This window comes from Silene latifolia, chromosome 9, assembly GCF_048544455.1.
Source record: "Silene latifolia isolate original U9 population chromosome 9, ASM4854445v1, whole genome shotgun sequence".
Lineage (NCBI taxonomy): Eukaryota > Viridiplantae > Streptophyta > Magnoliopsida > Caryophyllales > Caryophyllaceae > Silene > Silene latifolia.
In genome coordinates, this window is record NC_133534.1 from 49,676,039 (window position 1) to 49,695,893 (window position 19,855).

Consider the following 19,855-nt stretch of genomic DNA (forward strand, 5'->3'; position numbering starts at 1 on the left):
TAAATATGCTAACAGCAACGATAATCAAATAATCTAAACTAGTCATGGTGAATAAAGCAAGTAATAACAAGGAATTTAAGGGAAATAAGAGATATACCAAAAAAGAAAGCAAAGATGAACATGAATAAAGAAGATTCCTTGAATAAAGGTGGAGACTTATCACTAGTCTTCAAGTATGAATCTAAGAAATCTATGAACAATACTCAATGAAGAGTGAATGAAAGAACGATTATTTAAAGATTAATCTAAATTAAGGAGTGATTAAAACTAATCTAATCTAAGAATGGTGAGATCTAAACTAAGGCGGCTCAAGTTAAGCTAAGAAGGAGATCCCTAGACAAATGAGGCCTCTCAATTTATTACAAAGTATCCTTTATATAGTGGCTAAAAGATTAGGGCTAAGTAAGGGGTTAGAAAAATGCGAAAATGCGGAGAACACGGTGTGACTCGAGCGTGATACATGTTGACTCGAGCAAGCCCTGTAGTAATTGCTCGTCTTTTATCTTAGCTGCCCCGAGATCCATGAGGATTGCCTTGTGCATTCCTAAAATCTTGCATATAAGGTCTACCGGTCTTCATGCCTTGTATCCTCTTCATGTTGAACCTCTAATATCGTCAAATAGCTCTAAAATGTGCATAAAAGACGGAAATTTCGCGCCCTTTTAGCTCATTTCCTACAAAACACATAGAAATGCACTAGAAAACCAAATAGAAAGTAATTGACTAGGAAAATGACTATAAATGGCTTGAATAGCACGCAAAATGTGGTTAGTTAAGGGTTTAAAAGTGTGTAAATTAGAACTGCATCAACACTCCTAATTTTTTACAAAATTTCTCATTTTTTACAAAATTTCTCATTTTACCCTTCCTTTTCTTTACGTATTTTGATAACGTTGATTTTTTTTATATTATTAAACGATAATTAAAAACAACAACGATAATTTAGTAAACAACAACAGCTAAAGTAGAAACAAAAATGACGATTGGAAACGAAAAAAAACTTCAAATGACCATAACTTTACTTTGTGCTCACGTGTCCGATTCTAACTAATTTTTTTTTTTAAAATCGCTTAACTCGATGAGAAGAACGCAATAGTAAAAAATAGAAAGTGGACCCATTCGTGTGAAAAACACAAACCGAACAAGGCTACTTCATGTGGTTAACACGAACCAGTCATGGTCAGTTCGTGTAAATCACATGAATGGACATGTTTATGTGGATTATTACACGAACTGGCCATGGTTGGTCCGTGTAAACCACATAAACGCCTAGGCCAATTCCTGTGTTTTACACGAATGAACCATTTCCCAATTTTTTTTTCCATTGCATTCATTTCGTCAAAATAAGCGATTTGAAAAAAAAAAAGTTCACCGAAAACGGACACCCGAGCACAAAGTTTCGGCTGTTTAATATGTTTTCGTTTATAATCGCCATTTTTTGTCCCAAATTAAATTGCTATTATTTATCGTTCATATTATCAAACATCGTCTAACACGTGTAAAAAGTTCATTAATTCGTTTGTTCAATGTTATTTTTCTGTTAGTCCATCGTTAATTAATACAATAATTCATATCTAATTTAAGTTAGCTTTTTTTATTAAGCCGTAAATTACCGGAGTAGGGGGAATATTTAAGAAAATCTAAGAAAAGAACAAAAATAATAATTTTTAGGGGTGAGACAAGTAATTCTAGGGGTGGTATATAGCAAATTTGTTTTTAATTTCCATTTTGTTGTCAAACACTGTGATATGCTACTCATTTCAGTTACTGATAAGGGATAAGTCGTCCACCAAAATCAAGCTAATATGTATAAACCGAGCAACCTAAGCTAGTAGGTAAGAAAGTAGGGTCAAAGACGACTAGTGCTAAAAGGTTGTCTATACTAGTCTCGGTCTATGTTAAGTCACAATTATTTGGGTTTTGGTTTTGTTAAGACTAAAACTAAGGATTACTTGAACTCCATTAAATAGAGCAAATTAAAAACAAAAAAACAAAGACAAGGAGATGCAAATAAATTATCAAATAAGAGAAGGACTGGGTTTAATCGAGTTATTTGAATGATTTTACAATTTGTTGGGGTTAAGATTGATGCACTACCTAGGCTCGGGTCACGTCCTCTCGACTTCTGACCACCTTAGGTCCGACTAACGGGCTCTCGCAACTTACTAACATTTTCTACTAAGTCTACGCTATTATAATTATTCAACCTAGTCTCGCAATTTAAAGTTCAAAACTTGTATTGTGTTATTTGAGTGCACAATCGCATAAGCAATTAAACAAACTCAAAGTTAAATGGACTTAGAGACAATAACATCTAAGAATTACCCAACATATAAAATGAACAAACCGACCCCTTGAACATTATTTCATCACTTATCATAGACATTTCAAACGAGGCAGGCGAGCGGATAACAAATCCAGTTATTTTGTGTTCATGCAAAATACATGGCCAGGTGTATTTGAAGTTGGAAAACACCGGTTTTTTAGGCCATGTTATTACGGATTTAGGATTGAGTACAGGTCAAAATACCGGTAAGATTAACCTTTTTTTTATAACAACTTATTTTCTTTGTTTGTTATATTAGTAAGTACATACTTCCTCCATTCAAGTCCACTCTACCACTTTGTTTTTTTCACGTTTGTCAACGCGTGTTTTACGCTGTAAATATCGTTAGCTACGTATTTGCAAAAATTATAAAAATTAGATATTTTTAATATACTCGTAAAGACGAATTAAACAAGATCCCACATGAATGTATTTTCACGTATGTATTGAGAGAAAATCGAAATTGAATGTGCATTTGTCAATAGTGTAGAAAATAGAAATAGGTAGAGTGGAGTTGAATGGAGGAAGTATATGTTTATTTAATATATTAAATACCCATATTTATACAAAGTATTATCACATTGTTACACGTCATGATACACAGTAATTAGATTTTTATATGATAACATTTGATCATGAGTAGTCATGTGGTAGACTACGTTTTAAAACAAATATAAACATATCGTATCTCAAAATTTTGAAAGTCATTACATATTAAGTACTATGTATTTTGAGGAATATAGTCAATAATATTAATATTTTAATCTAATTTATTGCTTATAATTATTTAATTGAACTAATCCCTAAGTTTATATTGTAAAATTACCTAATTACGATTCAAGACACATGTGGGACGAGTCTTTACTAGAAATATGTGGGCTATTATCGGGTTGGGTTCTTTTCGGGTTTGGTTTGAAAGGAGCGTGTTATTTCTTGGATCTTTTCAGCCGTTCAAACGAATTTTTTGGCCAGTGTCATTCTTCGACAACCCTACTTACCATGCATTGTGATTCTCAACCTACTAATGCGGTGGCTAATAATCAGGCGTATAATTGTAGATGAGATACATATATGTTTCACACATGAAATCGTGAGAAATATGGTAAAAACTATTGCTATATCACTTAAGTTTGTAAAGTCCAAGAATAATATTGCGAATCCTCTCACGAAAGGCTTTTGTAGAAAGATATGTTGGAGTTAGTTTGAATCATCTCGAAGACTGAACTTTTGATTTCAGTCTAAGTTTAATTAGTTAGCCCCGAGGATGAGTTTAAGGCGTGTTGAACAAAGTGCAAATTCCCGCGTTTTACATTGTTTCAGCGGCTGTGACTGCTGGAGTTGGTTTTGGTGCCAAAATCAACCACTTTTTCCATAGTTAATCGGTTTTGTATCTTATATGATGACATATAAGTACTCGGAGACTAATTCAACAAATGGATGAGAAAAACAAGAGAGATTTTGGATTTTGGAGGATAGAAGCAAGCTCATAAATTCTAATTAGCAATCTCTTGATCTTTGCCTAGAATAAGATAGGCTCTCAACCATCTTATCCTACAAGAAATTTTGTGTAATCCAAGGCGTGAAATATAGTCGAAATACTCTTAAGAAAAATGTAGTCTTTATGGTTCGATTGATATCCAGGCATTTACAATCATTATCCTATCCTACCAATTCCTCCAACAATCTTCCCGCCCGATTGATTGTTCTCTTCCCGTTTTATCTCCAGATTTTTTCACCAATCACTGTGATATGTTAGTCGTTTTACTTATTCATTGGATATATCATTATCTTATATCTATATATAAAATTGGGTTGAATCGCTGGGATGCGCTACGTGGCGTATTCAACCTTAATTACCTTCATTAATTACAGCTAATCATTAAATACGAACATAATAAATGTTGCATAAATCTTAGCAAATTATTAATTATATTTTAATAAATATTATTGTAAAATTACATTAAATAATTACGGTGATTTGATTCTAAATTTACAAAAAAAAGGATTTTGATAAAAATTCTAAAATGTAGATCAGTACTTTTATTAAGAAAAACACTTTCAATTGAGTATCATTTTCGTTATATTTATTGATATAATTTGATATGAATAGATGATTAAATTGAGTATCTCACAATACTTTACATTTACGTAAAATAACATTTTGAGAAAGTTATAAAACCTAGACCATTAAATCAAGTAAAAAAATATATTTGGAAGAGTGTTTATAATACTAAGAGATAAGTGTTTATAATGTGGGAATGAAAAAAATTATATTGCGACAAATTACACATGAGATTTTGAGAGGGTTTAAATAGTGTAATAAGAAGTATGTATGTATGTATACAGTGATCGCAAGTGCATTTGAATAATCAAAACAAAAGTAATGATTATTAAGTACAATAGTGTTGTAACAACGTGAAAAAGTAGAAAATATATTATATTTTTCTCTAATAGTTTCAATTAAATAAGTATAAGTCAAGTATAAAATATTGATAGTGTCTAATTAGATACAGAGTATTACTTTTAGTTAAATAGTTTATATGTTATCTTTCAAAAACTTTGAAGTTAAAACCTCAAAAAAGAATATTTGAGAATGTTCAATCTATTTTACTCACATGTAAAACCTAAAACATTACTATATATACTCACTTTAAGTTGAATTGTTTCATAAGTTGATTTGCCATATCTTAGGAAAGGAGTAGTTATTTTCAAAAAATAAAAGGTGAAAATTTTTTATAGATATTTTTGACACATAGTACATGCAAACTACAACCAAAACATTCTAATAAGTTGAGTTTGGGCCTTATATATTTGATACATAAACATCTCACGTTATACATAAAAAATTGAAAATACATAAAATTATCTTCACATCATTTTGAACAAATATTAATTTATTTGGAACATATATATCTAATTTAAGAGCTTAATGTTGATTTTCTCATTATTCAACTACATTTTATGTTAATCAATATGATATATTATTAGTTATAAAATTATTTATAAAATATTGATCATGCATAACTATCACTTATTGGTTATAATTAAAATTGTATGTATTTTATTTTAAAACATTGAAGATGAGCCTAGATATGATTAGCGTTTAGGTTATTTCAATTTTGTCTACACTCTACTACCTTTTATAATGTATATTGTCTACGATGATTAGTTTTTATTTATTTTTTTATGTTTTTTAAAATTCGGATTAGAATCAAATATCGTATTTTATTATTTTTATATCCACATCCGATCTAGTTAAGTCGGGAACACTGGATCAAATATCCAATTTGAATGGTATCGAGATATTCATATTTTTAATTCGTATTTCGAATCGAATTCGAATAAAAATTTGTATTAGATTTTTTTGCTCAGCTGTAATTTTCAACTATCCAATAATCTATCTTCGTATGTTCCACATTTTCAAAATAAATAAGTAAAAATTATGCATACATCTCTTCGTCTAACTTACAACAAAAAGCCCACCCGCCCAAATCATATATGTTTAAAAATTGATTATCGAAGAAGCAAATTGAACTTTAGGATAATTTTGAAAACACGATAAAAAAAAACCAAATAATATTATTCCTTTCGTTGTTTTGTCCCTTATGAATCCTATATATGTTACTTTATAAATATTCATCATACGACACTTTAGGGACATCTGATAAATCTCCATCATATGTTGTAACAAGAAAAACATATCGAAAACAAATCTGGGATTTTTTTTCTAGAAAAAATAAACTTTGAATCATCTTCCTAAATTGTTGGGTGTTACTCTTTCTTATATGAATATAATTTTACTAAATCATATATGACATTTCCATGCTTGAGTTTATCATTTTTTTTCTAAACTCCCCTTTTCCTGCAAAAGTTTTCTTAAGGAAAAAACCGGTCACCCCATATTGATACAATCGATATAATAAATAGTGCTAATTGCTATTTTTATGACCATTGCCAACATTTCTCTCTTCTATTTCCGGAAAATTAATCAAATCAAAACATAATAGATCTACAACGCAGAAAAAGAGATAATTGTGTTTTCTTTTTGGCTTTTTATACGTGTTACTCCGTGTTATTTAGTCAAATTTGTATATAAAAGAGGACTGATTTAATTTTTTTTTATTTTTTTTTAACGTTCAATTATATCTTACATAATGAAACTTCATTTTTGAACAACGTTTTTTTTGGTTTTAGAATATATGTGATTGTGTAAACCACAAACAAGAATAAATTTGATTAGATGCGACTAACTTTGTTTCACGAAGTTGTATAATGTAATTTGACTATGTTTGCTCCATAATGTTCAAATAATTTTTTTTATTATTATTTTGGTTTAATTTATGGTTGCAGGGTTGGTATTGAGATCCCTACAATTGAGGTGAGATATGAAAATTTGAATGTGGAAGCAGAAGTGTTTGTGGGAAGCAGAGCCTTACCAACTTTTATTAACTTCATCACAAATATGGTGGAGGGAGTTTTGAACTCTTTTCATTTACTGCCTAATAGAAAAAAACATTTATCAATTCTTCGTAATTTAAGTGGTATCATCAAGCCAAAAAGGTAAATCAGGATTTCATGACATATGCTCAACATAAATATATTAGTTCTTTTAATAAAGAATAAAAAAGACTTATGTATTTTTTTTCTTGTGTTTGTTTCATAGAATGACATTGCTTTTAGGTCCGCCAAGTTCTGGGAAAACAACTTTACTTTTGACTTTGGCTGGAAAACTTGACAAAGATTTAGAGGTAATCAAAGTTCTTTACAAATATCGGGTGATTTTGTTTACTAAGAGCTAGAACATAGAAAGAGAAAATTGTGTGTGAGACACGAGGATAAACCAGGGGAGAAAAGTAAAATAGCCTTTTGAACAACCTTGAAAAGAAGAACTAAAACTCTTTTAGGGAAAAAAAATATTTCGTTCATCCTACTTTTGTATTCTTACTTTTCAAAATATGCAAGGCTAGTTTTGAAAGTGTGAAGATAAAAATCTGATTAGAATTATCTTAACTTTAAAGGTGAAAAAAAGAGAATTAACTTAACTTCATACTTGATAGATGTAGCTAAAACGGCATAATGTCTCGCATAAAAAATGATTGGAGAGACACCCATAAAACTTCACGGTTAACAAATCAAGGCTAATCAAAGTAAGTGCATAGTTTTATTTTATTTATAACATGGAAGTTACAATTAGACGGAAACAAATAATTGGAATGAAGGTAATATTAATTGGAATTAACCTAGTTAACTATACACTAATACAGAAATAACTAGGTAGTATCCCGCGCTTCACGCGGCCTGTTTTAAAATTTTATTATTTTAATCGAAGAAAAATAATATAATTCATATATGATCTTTAATATTTTTACTTAGAAATAAAAATATATTAATTTTTCTCAAATTTAATTTTTTTTAGGTTTAACTTCAATGTTTTAAAATAAAATACATATAATTTTAATTACTAAAACTAATAAGTGATAATTAATTATGCATGATAAACGTTTTATAAATAAATTTGTTACTTATCTAATATCATATTAATTAAAATAAAATTTATTCGAATAACGCAACGATGAACATTGAGTTCACACATTATATTATTTAACGATACATTATGTCCCAAATCAGTTAATATTTGTTCAAAATGATGTGAATATAATTTTATATAATTTATATTTTTTTATGTATAATGTTTGATATTTATGTATCAAACGTATAGTGTCCAAACTCAACTTATTCAATTATTTTGATTGTGTGCTGCAAGTGTTATGTGTCAAACATATCTATAAGAAATTTAACCTTTTGTTTTTTACACAACTATCAATTATATTATTTTTCTAAAATGATGTTTAATAAATTACCTGTAAATAAAATAGGTTGAACTTTCTCAATTTTTTTTTTGAGGTTAAACTTCAAAGTATTTAAAAGATAACATATAAAATATTTAACTAAAAGTAATATTTAGTTAGTCATAATCAATATTTTATACTTGACGCATACATATTTAATTGAATATATTAAAGAAAAATGTAACGTATTTTCTACTTTTTCATGGCGTTTATAATACTATATTACTTAATAATCGTTACTTTTATTTTGATTATTTAAATTTACTCGCGATCAATGTGTTACTGTGTACATACATACTCCTTATCACACTATTTAAACCTATTAAAATCTCACATGTATTCAATTTCTCGCAATATAATTTTTTTCATTCTCACACTATAAAAATTTATCTCTTAGTAGTTTTCTTTAAATTCTATTTTTAATAAATACAATGACTCTCCCAAATATATTTTTCTTACTGGATTTAATGGTCTAAGTTTTATAACTTTTTCAAAATGTTTTTTTTACGTAAATGTAAAATATCAAAATATTTCAATAAATATAATCAAAATTATACTCAATTGAAATCATTTTTCGCAACGAGCGTAATTATTTACAATTTAGAATTTTTATCAAAATAATTTTCTACTAAATTTAGAATCAAATTACCGTAAATTTTTTATGTAATTTTATACTTCCTCCGTTCTAAAATAATTTTGACGTTTTCAATTTACGACGTGAGCCTTTGAATTCAATTTATACAAAAATATATTGGTCGGAAAATTATAAAAATTACACCATAAAATTCCTTACGAATAGAGCTTTAATATGAGTATACATTTCAACATATGTAGTCATATATTTTGAGAGATATTGAAGAGAGAAGTGAATGTTTCGAAAAGTGAGAATGACAATTTAAAAAAAACAAAGGGATTAATAAATTTATTAAAATATAACTAATATTTTGCTGAGATTTATACAACATTTATTATGCTCATATTAAATGATTAGCTGTAAGCCTGTAATTAATGCTTGTCATTAAGGCTGTATATGACACGTGGCGCATGCATTTAAGCGTTTCAACCTGATTATATATATATATATATATATATATATATATATATATATATATATATATATATATATATATATATAAGATAAGAAGTTATGATACAATTTTACGTTTTTAAGATCGATTTAAGTTAAACATACAAGGAGTACTTTGTAAATTTGTAAGAATCAAGGGTGCACTGATATTTTCATTATTTTGTTGTTTTAATTATTTTCTTTTAGTGATATTATCCTTTCAAATCTATGACAAATACTAAAGATTTAGTGCAAGGTGAAGACAATAAAGACACTAACAAATGATGAATTAAATATTTTAACAAAATTGAGGTGTTTTAAAACTCCTCCCGCATTTTCCTTTTGTTCCTCCCATTTACTTTATATACGGTTTTCTAGACGACTCTTTTACCATCATTGTATCATCTTATATATTATAATTACCTATTTTAAATAACCTTTTACGGAAGATATTTATAATTTGGTCAAACTTCTAAAACTTTTTATGGAAGATAATTACCACTTATATATAAAATAATATAATTTATAGTTTAAAAAGGTCAATGTTCTAAAACTTTGACCTCTAAAAAGGTAAACGGGATGAACATGAAAATTATAAAAAGATACGTCTATGTTTAGGAGAGTTCGAAAATATTAACATTCTCTTTCAATTCATGAAATTTGATGGATGTTTTTTCCAGGCCCGTCTTTGACCCTGTGCGGCCCGAGCGGTCGCACAGGACCCCCAAAAATTTGGCCCAAAACTACTGAAATTCAATTGTTTTGTATAGAAAATATGGGTAGGAATTTTCGAAACTAAACCGTATGCTTTTCATTTCAACCTTCTGTTTTATTAATTAACTTTCTTTCCTAAACTTCTCCCTTCCCAAAAATATTAATTATTTCTTTCCTTAATTAAATTATCCAGTAAATCAATTGGTGTTTATTTCCAAGAGTCGATTAAGGAACGTACTCATTTAATTCAATATATGAATCTCATTCCAAACAATTTACTTGAAGAACCTATGGGAATAAATGAGATGTATGGACTTGTATACTTGTTAGTTTTTTTATTTAAAGGTAGAGACTAGAGATTGATTTTTCTTTTCTCTCCAATTTGTAAGAATTCCAATAAATTTTACATCGTTTGTGATATTTCTTATCCGAATATCCATAAATTTGTCAATGTTTTTATGTTGTATGGTCATATTTGTGTTTTAACGTTAAAAAAATCGGATCAATTGATAAGCATGATACTTTTCGTGTAGAAACTCTCGTAAAACCGTTACGGTGTGGGGCCCCACTTGTTAATTTCGCATCGGGGCCTTGAAAACTCCAAGACTGAAACTTGTTATCTGTTCGAAAAGTTGTGACATTCTTGACAACGAAATTCTACGAGATCGAAATGGTTTAAGTTCTCGTCTGTAAAATTTGGCGGGTCTGAAAAGAATGGCATCCCCGTCCAACGACTTTTTTTATTCTAGTTAGAAAAGCCTCGTGAAAACCGAAGATTGAAGAAATTCAATTTTTCTTCTTTCTTTATAATACTAGGTTTGCTGCCCAGCTCCACCCAAGATATCTCTATTTACCTTTTAAATTTTATTTTCGATGAAATAGAATTGCGTTAGATTTACTTAAATTATACATTTACCATTTATAATATATTTTTGGGTAATGATATATTTTGAAATTATGATGAGATGTAAAATTTATCAACAAATTATAAGACATATTCAGTACTCTAATTTTTAATATTATTACTATCACGACATCCCATGTTAATACTATAGCGTCACTCCCTGCGGTTACTACTGTTTCTATAACTCCTCGCACTATTTACGGTTAAATTCACTATTCGGGTTAACTTTTATCAAACTTATATATTCAAATAAATATAATTTCTTTTTCTTAAAATTTATAAGTTAGCTAGTCTTCATAACTTTTATCAAACTTATAGTTTTACTATATTAGTTGTTACTCATGTTACTTTCACTACTCTCCTTGTCATTATTGTTACTTTTACTACTCCCTCATTCAATTAATATTAAACATGTTGCGTAAAATTTTTATACTAATTGATTATCTAATTGTATTAGACTTATATATTCAAACAAGTAGACATATATTTAAACAATGGATGTTACATAACATGCATATCTCGGTAAATTCAATTAGATAAATGTATGGATGCAAATGGGTGATACAAGAGTGCAAATATTAATAATAAGGCTATTACTTACTGACTATAACGGTAATACGAAATATTAGTTGATTAATACGGAGTATTAGATTAACATGTCTGCGGCCTAAGCGAAACTGAGCCAATGAACTAGTTATGAATGTTTGGAAGTCAGATTCGCCTTGGTCATTTATGGTTAATAAAGATTAATTATGAACTAGTTATGTTTATGTTTACAAAATCATATTCGTAAAACAAATAAAATAAATTAAAAGAAAAAAGAAAAAAATGGTGAATTAATTAAATTTGATCCAAGAACGATTAATGTAGAATTACTAATGATCTTTAATCAAATTTAAAAATAATAAAGATTGAAACTTTGGAAATTAAATTAGAAAATAAAATTGAAACAATTTGACATCAAACCTTTGAATATCAATCAATCAATCAATCAATCAATACTATATATTAATTCCAGAAACCAAGGGACTTCAATGTAATTAAAGAAAGATATACAAATTAATTATACTATATAGTTTTAAATCACTAGCACCGTGTGATGGACTCGATTAAGGGATCTCAATGCAAATATTATATAGTTTGGGTTAAAATTAAATTATATAGAAACTTGGTAATTTTCCTAAACATTTATAAGACTCTAAAATAAACTAACATGGTCAATTTCCTTAAAATAAAATAATTAATTATTATAAACACGCACATTTATGATATTAATTATTATCATCATAAACTTATATATTTAAATTTAAAATCTATGCAATTTTATTAATAAACTTTATAGTTTATTAGATGTATAGAGATGTTAATTATTTAACATACAAAAATATAATATAAGTAGGTTATAAATAATTCAACTTAGATTCCATAATATATAATATTGCATAATTCTTTTGATTTGATTTAATGCATATATGTAATATATTTATATAAATATATAATCCTCTTAAAATTGCATGCTTAAGTACTAAACGTAATTTCGTCAGTAAAGAAAAGAATGTAGTAATATTGGATATAGTTATATGATATGAATAGTAAAAGTAGCAATATTATCAGTGAGATTAGTGAAAGTGGTAGAAACAACAACGGGAGTGGTGAAATAATCAATATTAATGCGGCAATAGTGAAAGTAACAATAATTACGGCGGGAATAGTGAAATTATCAATATTAATGCGGCAATAGTGGCAGTAACAATAATTACGGCGGGAGTAGTGAAAGTAACAATGATTACGGGGAAGTAGTGAAATGTTATTACTATTATTTCATTAATAAGAGTAAAATATTAATAGCGGGAGCAGTGAATTTGTCTCAAAATTTATTTCATCGTAATTTTAGGATATGTCATAGAAAAATATATTAATGATAAATTTATGGGTTATGCAACTTAAGTAATTTTATTTAATGAAAAAAAAAATTAATGGTAAGTAGAGGTAGCCCGGGCGAAGCCGGGCACCAATACTAGTTAATTATATTTAGAGATCTAAAGCCGAAAAAGATTTGAATAAATGATCTAAACAATTTGATATTAAATTATTAGAGATATAAAACCACAATAATTAAATTAAAGATTAGAACTTTAAAAAAGAATTAAACTTTGAAATCATATTATAAAAATAAAACATTAATATAGGAAGAGCGATTAATGAAATTGAATCCTCTAATAATAAATGTTCGAGATCTACGATTACAATAATTTTTTTTTTAAAAAGAACTATTCTTCAAAATTAAATTAAGAAAAATAATATATTAAAACTTGTTAGTAACAAGTTATATAGTAAAATTGTATATTCTATAAGCAATAATGATCAGAAATGGCTTTGCATACTATATAAGTAACATAGCTTGTTATGTTTGGTTACTAGTGTTTACAAAATGATGTATAGTTTTGGTTTAGATTTTGTTAAAATATCATTACTCACATTTAAAAAAAAATATATTAAAATTTTTATAAAATGATTTGAAAAGAAAAATAAAAGTCCTCGAATTTAGGAAAATTCATGGAGAAACCATAACTAACAATGTAAACAAAACAGTAACAAAGAGAAGTTGAAAAGCAGTCCACACCACTCGTGAAAGAGGCGCATCAGTTGTTACTCCGTATAGAAGAACATGCCCTGCATCAATTCTAAGTTCCAGATCTATATTGAAAAGTTAATTTGGGTTCAGATCTTATAATTATGAAATCATACAGATCGATTCTAATATGGATGGTTAATAAATATAATGTATAGTACAAAATAAATACAAGGATTTTTACACCTTTAGAACTTACATGTTAGGCGAGATGACGAAAGACGGTTTTTAACGGAAATCGTTGCTCGAATGTTATCTAAATAAAAAGAATGCCCTTTGTTAAAGAGGATTGAAAATACTTGTTTTAAAGAGATGTTGTAACACCCGGCTCAAACCCTGGGTCGGGAGTGGGTACTCATGATAACTCGGCAGGCTATGTATTTGGCTCACAGATTAACATGGGTCCTTTTCAGCGCATTTTATCCTCACTCTTGCGCATCCCGGGAAACTTCCCAGGATGTTACCCATTCTAAGATTACTCCCACCCAAGCACGCTAAACTATGAAGTTCTTTCAGATGGATAACCAGAAAAGAAAGTGCACTTTTTTTATATGAGTATTTCTTTCAATCCTTTTAAGCACTAGTCATTTAAGTCTATCAATGGATCACTTTAAGGGGGGATACCACATGAATAACGTCTCGGTTTACATGGAGTATTGCAGACGTAGTCGGTCAAATTTGTCGATCTAAATGTACCGTGACGTTACCACGATAGGAATCAGGCTTACATGATCGAATTATCAAGCACGTAAGGTCGATGAGTAGGAAGACAACACAAGAAGAGAGAAGAGAAGTGGAGGAAAATCAACTCCGGTGTACCTTGAATGAGAGACTCGAGGTCCCTATTTATAGTGAACAAGGAGAAAAAACACTCAGATGAGGTGAACCAAGTGCAACTCCTCTTCAAAGAGGCAGGACTAGTGTAGTTTTACTCGGCCTTGGTTACGTGACTTACGGAAGAAGACAAACTTCTATATTTTTGGATATATTTTTCGTTTTCGAATAAAATTCTAGGACATAAAAGTTTCTTTTTAACGGTTTTCGGAAAAGTCTGACTCGAGATAAGACGGTCTAATTAATTTGGAGACGGTTTTGGACTTGGTGTCCGAATCATTGTTGTCAGAATCCAGATAAGATCCTACGATTCTACGCTTTTATGTTCTAAAACGCTTGCCCGATCCCATATCTTACAATTCTATTATGGTTGTTGAATCTTACGATCCTATTCATTTGAAAATTTCTAAAGGTAGGATCATAATACGATCCTACTATCTTACGATCCTATAATCCGGTTTTATGATAAAAGAATAAATTTATATTTTATAAAATGACATTGTAAACTTTGAATCTTGTATAAGTTGTACAAACGTATTCATAAGAATGAAACCAAAATTATTAATCATCAATAATTGACAGAGAGATTTATGTCGCCTCTAAATCCTATCAAACAATATTTATCACTCAACAAACAACTTAACAAGTAGTAAGTAGAGGTCGAATCCAAAGGCCAGTTAACTTTCAAATTGAGTAAATTGCAATGTTTAGTAAGGTGCTTGTAATAGTGTCAAAGGTATCACAATTGATTGATATGAGAAGAGTGGAACAACTATAACTAAAACAATTGAAATGTAAACTAATGAAAACAAGAGCAAGTAAATGTAAATAGAGATGAAATAAATATGGGAAAAGCACTAGGGTGTCATAAGTTCATAAGGGGTGATCAAATGGTAAATCCAATGGGTATGAGTTTGGGTTGGTTAAGGTCATAGTATAGTAGAGCCGGAACTTTCGGTCCTGCGGCTCATAAGCCGAGTCGGGTTAGCTTCTAGTGTACACCCAGTCTTCCTACTAACTTAGTGCATGGTCTAACAATCCCCAAGGCTTCCGATATTACGAGTTTTGTTGAATAGGTCAAAAATCATGCTAGGTTGCCAATCAAGTATTTCATCAAACATAACATGTGCACTATAACAATTTAATAAACCAAATTAACTCATGAAGTATGGATCTACCCTTTAATCATTCCTCCTAATCCCCAATTAACCCTAGATAGAAGACTACTCACTCATTATCATGTTGATTATGCAAATAATGTTATCAAGCATCATAGCAATGAAAAACATGATGATCAAAGTAAGTAATTAAAAGGGACAAACAAGAAATATAGTAGAGATTAAGGAATTATACCAAACTTAAGGAGATGAACAATAATGATGAAGAATAAAATAGAAGAAACCCTTTGATTAATGAAGAATTGTCACCTTCTTCAATTACAACCCAAGAATTCTTCAATGACAAGACTACATCTAAGAATTATTGTGGAAAAATTAAGCTAAATTGAATGATTAAGATGCTAATTAAAGTAGTTGTTCCTAATTATTCCTCCAATAATCTCTATCAACACTAATGGAATAAGGGTATTTATACTAATTACAACATTAAAAGGCTAATTAAGTAAATATACTTATAAACCGAAGGCGGAGAAGTAGTGTCCCGCCCGGGTTGGTAGTGGAATAGGGGAAGTCTGCATGAGGACCCATCGAGGTTGTGATGTTGCTAGCCCGGGTTGGTTCTCAACCCGCCCGGGTTTATCTTCAACTCGCCCAGGCTGGTGCTGTAAATGACCACTTCTTCATTTGCTGCCCCAAAACCCGTAGGGGATGTCCCTAGGTCATGGGGGATGACTTTATTAGTCTCAAAATCTTGCCATGAGTCTTTGGTTTCCGTCTCCTTTTCATGGTTGATCATTACTATCGTCAATTAAGCTCATAAATGCTCCATTCCTATAAATGGGCTAAAACTTATAGGAAATCAAATAGGAAGCTAAGGACGCCGAAATGACCCTAATAAGTGCGAAAAAGCATGCGAAACGAGGTTCAAAATGGGGTTAAAGTGCGCTTAAATAAACCACATATAATATCCCAAAATCGAAGCTTTGCTCGTCCTGAGTAAAGAGGTGACTAAAAATCAAGACCTTTATTTAAACTACCTAATACATATCCGACACGAGAAAATTAACGGGTCTCGCTCTGCCCCATCAACTCACAACAAGACATCCATTAGGTAGAATGCCTTCTTGAAGGGAAGGTGGAGCTTGCCAAAATGGCGATGTATCCTACATTATTAACTCCATAACAAAAATACTGATTACACCTTAAATTCTAATCCAAATATCTAACAGCGAAAAATACAAATTACCCAAATATAACTGTCATAAAAACTAAGTGAGACTCAATAATGTCACACCTCCTCTAGTAACCACAACAACTGCTCATAGCAACCACAAGATCACCTATCAAGACTCACTGCTCACATTTATCGGCAATATCAAATAGATCACCGTAGACAAGTAAGAGAAAACAACAAAACAACACAAACTCCAAGGTCGAGTAACAGTCAACAGATTTAACTACCATTACACAAGATATAATCAGAACAACAATCCACACACAATATCGTCACAATACTCCATCACCCAGTACTCCATTGTAACATGTGTCTGAACCACAACGCAGAAACCACTGGTTTTCGCAACAGGTAACCAACCCCTGCCGATGCCAGACCGCAACAATGGACATCAAAAGCCCCGCTCATCGCAATGAGCGAACCCAGATCCTTAATATGCATATCCCTCTTGTGACGGCGTCACAAGAGGCAGTACATGGGGTCCATATCCCAACCCGGCTTCACAATCACAACCAAAAAACCTCCATCACCATAAAAAATACAATAATAATCATGACACCATAATAATCATAGAATCACATAGAACAACCATCTTGTAATTAATCATATAATTGTACTGAGTAGGGAAACCCTACAAAAAAAAAACAAATCCACGTGCGAACACTAGCAATCAACAACGATCCTTTAAGAATCCATCACCTACAACCAATTATCACATAATAATTACTAACTACCCTTCATTAATCGATCTAGTATACACCCATGCTAATTCTCCCAATTTTCCCAAATTTTAGGATTTAGTCACACTAGAAAACTGATGAATAATATAATTACAACATATAATAGGACTTATGAACTTTACTAGCAACGAAGGATAGGAGATGGAGCCAAATCCCTGATTCCGCAATCAATCTCCACAATAGATGTCTAGGGATCTTAGAAACGTGATTAGGAATGTTTTAAAAATGTTTTTAGGGTTAAAAGGTGTTTAAGAAACTTATTAGACGAAATATAAATAACCCACTTAACCACGAACTAAACCGACGAAAATAGAACTCGGACCGGTTCACTCAGCCGAGTACAAGGACTCACTCGACCGAGTGGCCACTACTCTCCCGAGTGCTCAACATACTCGGTTGAGTAACTACAAATAAGAACAAGGCTTGAACACTAACTCACTCCGTCAATCACACTAGCCTGATTAAAACCCACTCGGTCGAGTACACCCCCATACTCGACCGAGTAATTAACCCATAAATACAGAGTATTACAAAGAGCTTTCCCTGCAATACAGAGATAACCAAAGGTAAAAAAAAAATCAAAATAAATGGCATGTTGAACCCATAAATGGCAAAAATCAAGCTTCCCAAATTACTCCCACACGATCAACGATCCAAGATTGGTATGACCACTAGCCTGTTTTTTGTGGCGCTGTCGACTTTCTTGATTAGAAGTATCGTGATGACTGACGACGACAACAATGATGTTGTTCTTCTCCTCCGTCTTAGTCCCGGTCTATCTCTCCAACTATATTAATGGGACATCCACCGTAGCTAGGGAGTTTTTAAATAAAAGAGGAGAGAGATTGGTTTGATGTGAGTGAGTATGGTGATGTTAATTGTCGAACTAAGTTGTTAATGGTGAGCTCATGGTGGTCTACAATTATGAGAGATGAAGCAATAATGATTGAGGGGATTATGGTGGGTTGTTGTTGTGGGCCACGAGGTGGAAATAATGAAGGTATGAGAGTGGGGATTGAATTGAAGGTGGAGGGCAATTGCTAATTTGAGGTCAAATGTTAGGGAAAAGGCGTATTAGTTGGCAGTTGCTGCACTAGTGGGTATCCTTTGCATTTTGGAATGTTTAGAAACACGCCACTAGCAACGACATGTCTTTTCCAATATATACACCATTGTCAATGTCATATTTTTCCCGTGTATCAGATTAGGTTTATCCGATCCTATATGAACACCATTTATGCTTAATTATGGATATGATTTACTCAATTATGAACATAATTGACCATTTTACCCTCCAACACCCTCTTTTCAAGCTTGTTCTCATTTCAACTAACCTTTCGATTTCTATTTTCCAACTATTAACCAGCACCACCAACTACCACCGTGCACCACCCTTCTTCAGTTCCCTCTCCCCTACCCACTAACCCTTTCTCTGCGCACCGCCGACCATAACCGCCGCCACTGTCGGCCAGAATCCATAATTGTGCGCAATCCCTTCCTCCTCACCCACCCAGATCCGCCCCTACAACCACCTTCACCTCCTTGCCTCCCTGCACCCTCCATCGCCCGCTTGCCTGACCTTTTTCAACTACCCCATTGACCCAACCTCCTTCCTTCGCCACCGTTGCCACCACCCTACCCACTCCTATACCTAATTTTAATAGACTCTAGTTTTTTTTATTTCTAATTTAATTTACATTTATTCATCTTTAAACAAAGAAATTAAAGCCTAATTTGACGAAGTTATAATTTTTTATTGATCGATATAAAAATTAAGAATTATATTGAGTAATTTGGTGAAATTTGATTTATTTTGAGAGTACGAGGAAAAGGGAAAAGGGAGAATTTGTTTTAGAAGAAGGGTAAGGTAAGGAAATATTGTGGCAAAAAGTCCGTGAAAGAGTACCTTTTTTTCCATGAAAGAACAACTACGTATTTTTAAATCTGAGCCAAAACGACAAATTTTTGATTTTTAAACATTTTTTTTTGAAAAAACATTCGCTACCATCATACACCTTATAACTCATGAAATTTTCAACAAGAAACTTTTTAATAGATGCATCTTCATATATGTATATAGACTAGAATCGATCCCATAATTCTTTAGCACTATCAATATTCCGATAAACATAAAAAAGGAAATCTGAAATAGCATTTAGAATGTGTACGCGGCAAATATAGTCATCATTATGCCATTTGCTTCTCCTCCTTAAATCCTTTACGATACTATTATCATCTACTGTAGAGCAGGAGTACTCATGATGTAAACCACTTTCAAATTTGTCAATAAGAAGTGCATCTTCTTCTGCCATCTTCTGAAATCAACACCCTCAAACTTCTCCAGCTTGTTAACCTTCATTGTCATTTCCTTAGCATTCGTCATCTTAAAAGATTTTGAAATTTGTTTAATTAGATTGTTTTGAAATATAGGTAAACCA

At 30.8% G+C, this 19,855-nt stretch overlaps 1 protein-coding gene and 1 long non-coding RNA gene across 2 annotated transcripts in view; one reads left to right on the forward strand and one right to left on the reverse strand.

The window, feature by feature from the left end:
- LOC141599737 (pleiotropic drug resistance protein 1-like) overlaps nt 1-19,855 on the forward strand; it is a 43,533-nt gene that overhangs the window by 15,051 nt on the left and 8,627 nt on the right. The window contains exons 2-3 of the mRNA XM_074419846.1: nt 6,677-6,886; nt 6,990-7,074. Coding sequence (XP_074275947.1) covers nt 6,677-6,886; nt 6,990-7,074 — 295 coding nt within the window. The remainder of the gene's footprint in view (nt 1-6,676; nt 6,887-6,989; nt 7,075-19,855) is intronic.
- LOC141599736 (uncharacterized) lies at nt 15,706-18,568 on the reverse strand. The gene is made up of 2 exons (XR_012523907.1): nt 18,094-18,568; nt 15,706-16,274 (listed from the first exon to the last, which is right to left on the reverse strand). It is a non-coding gene; the product is annotated as an uncharacterized LOC141599736 (long non-coding RNA).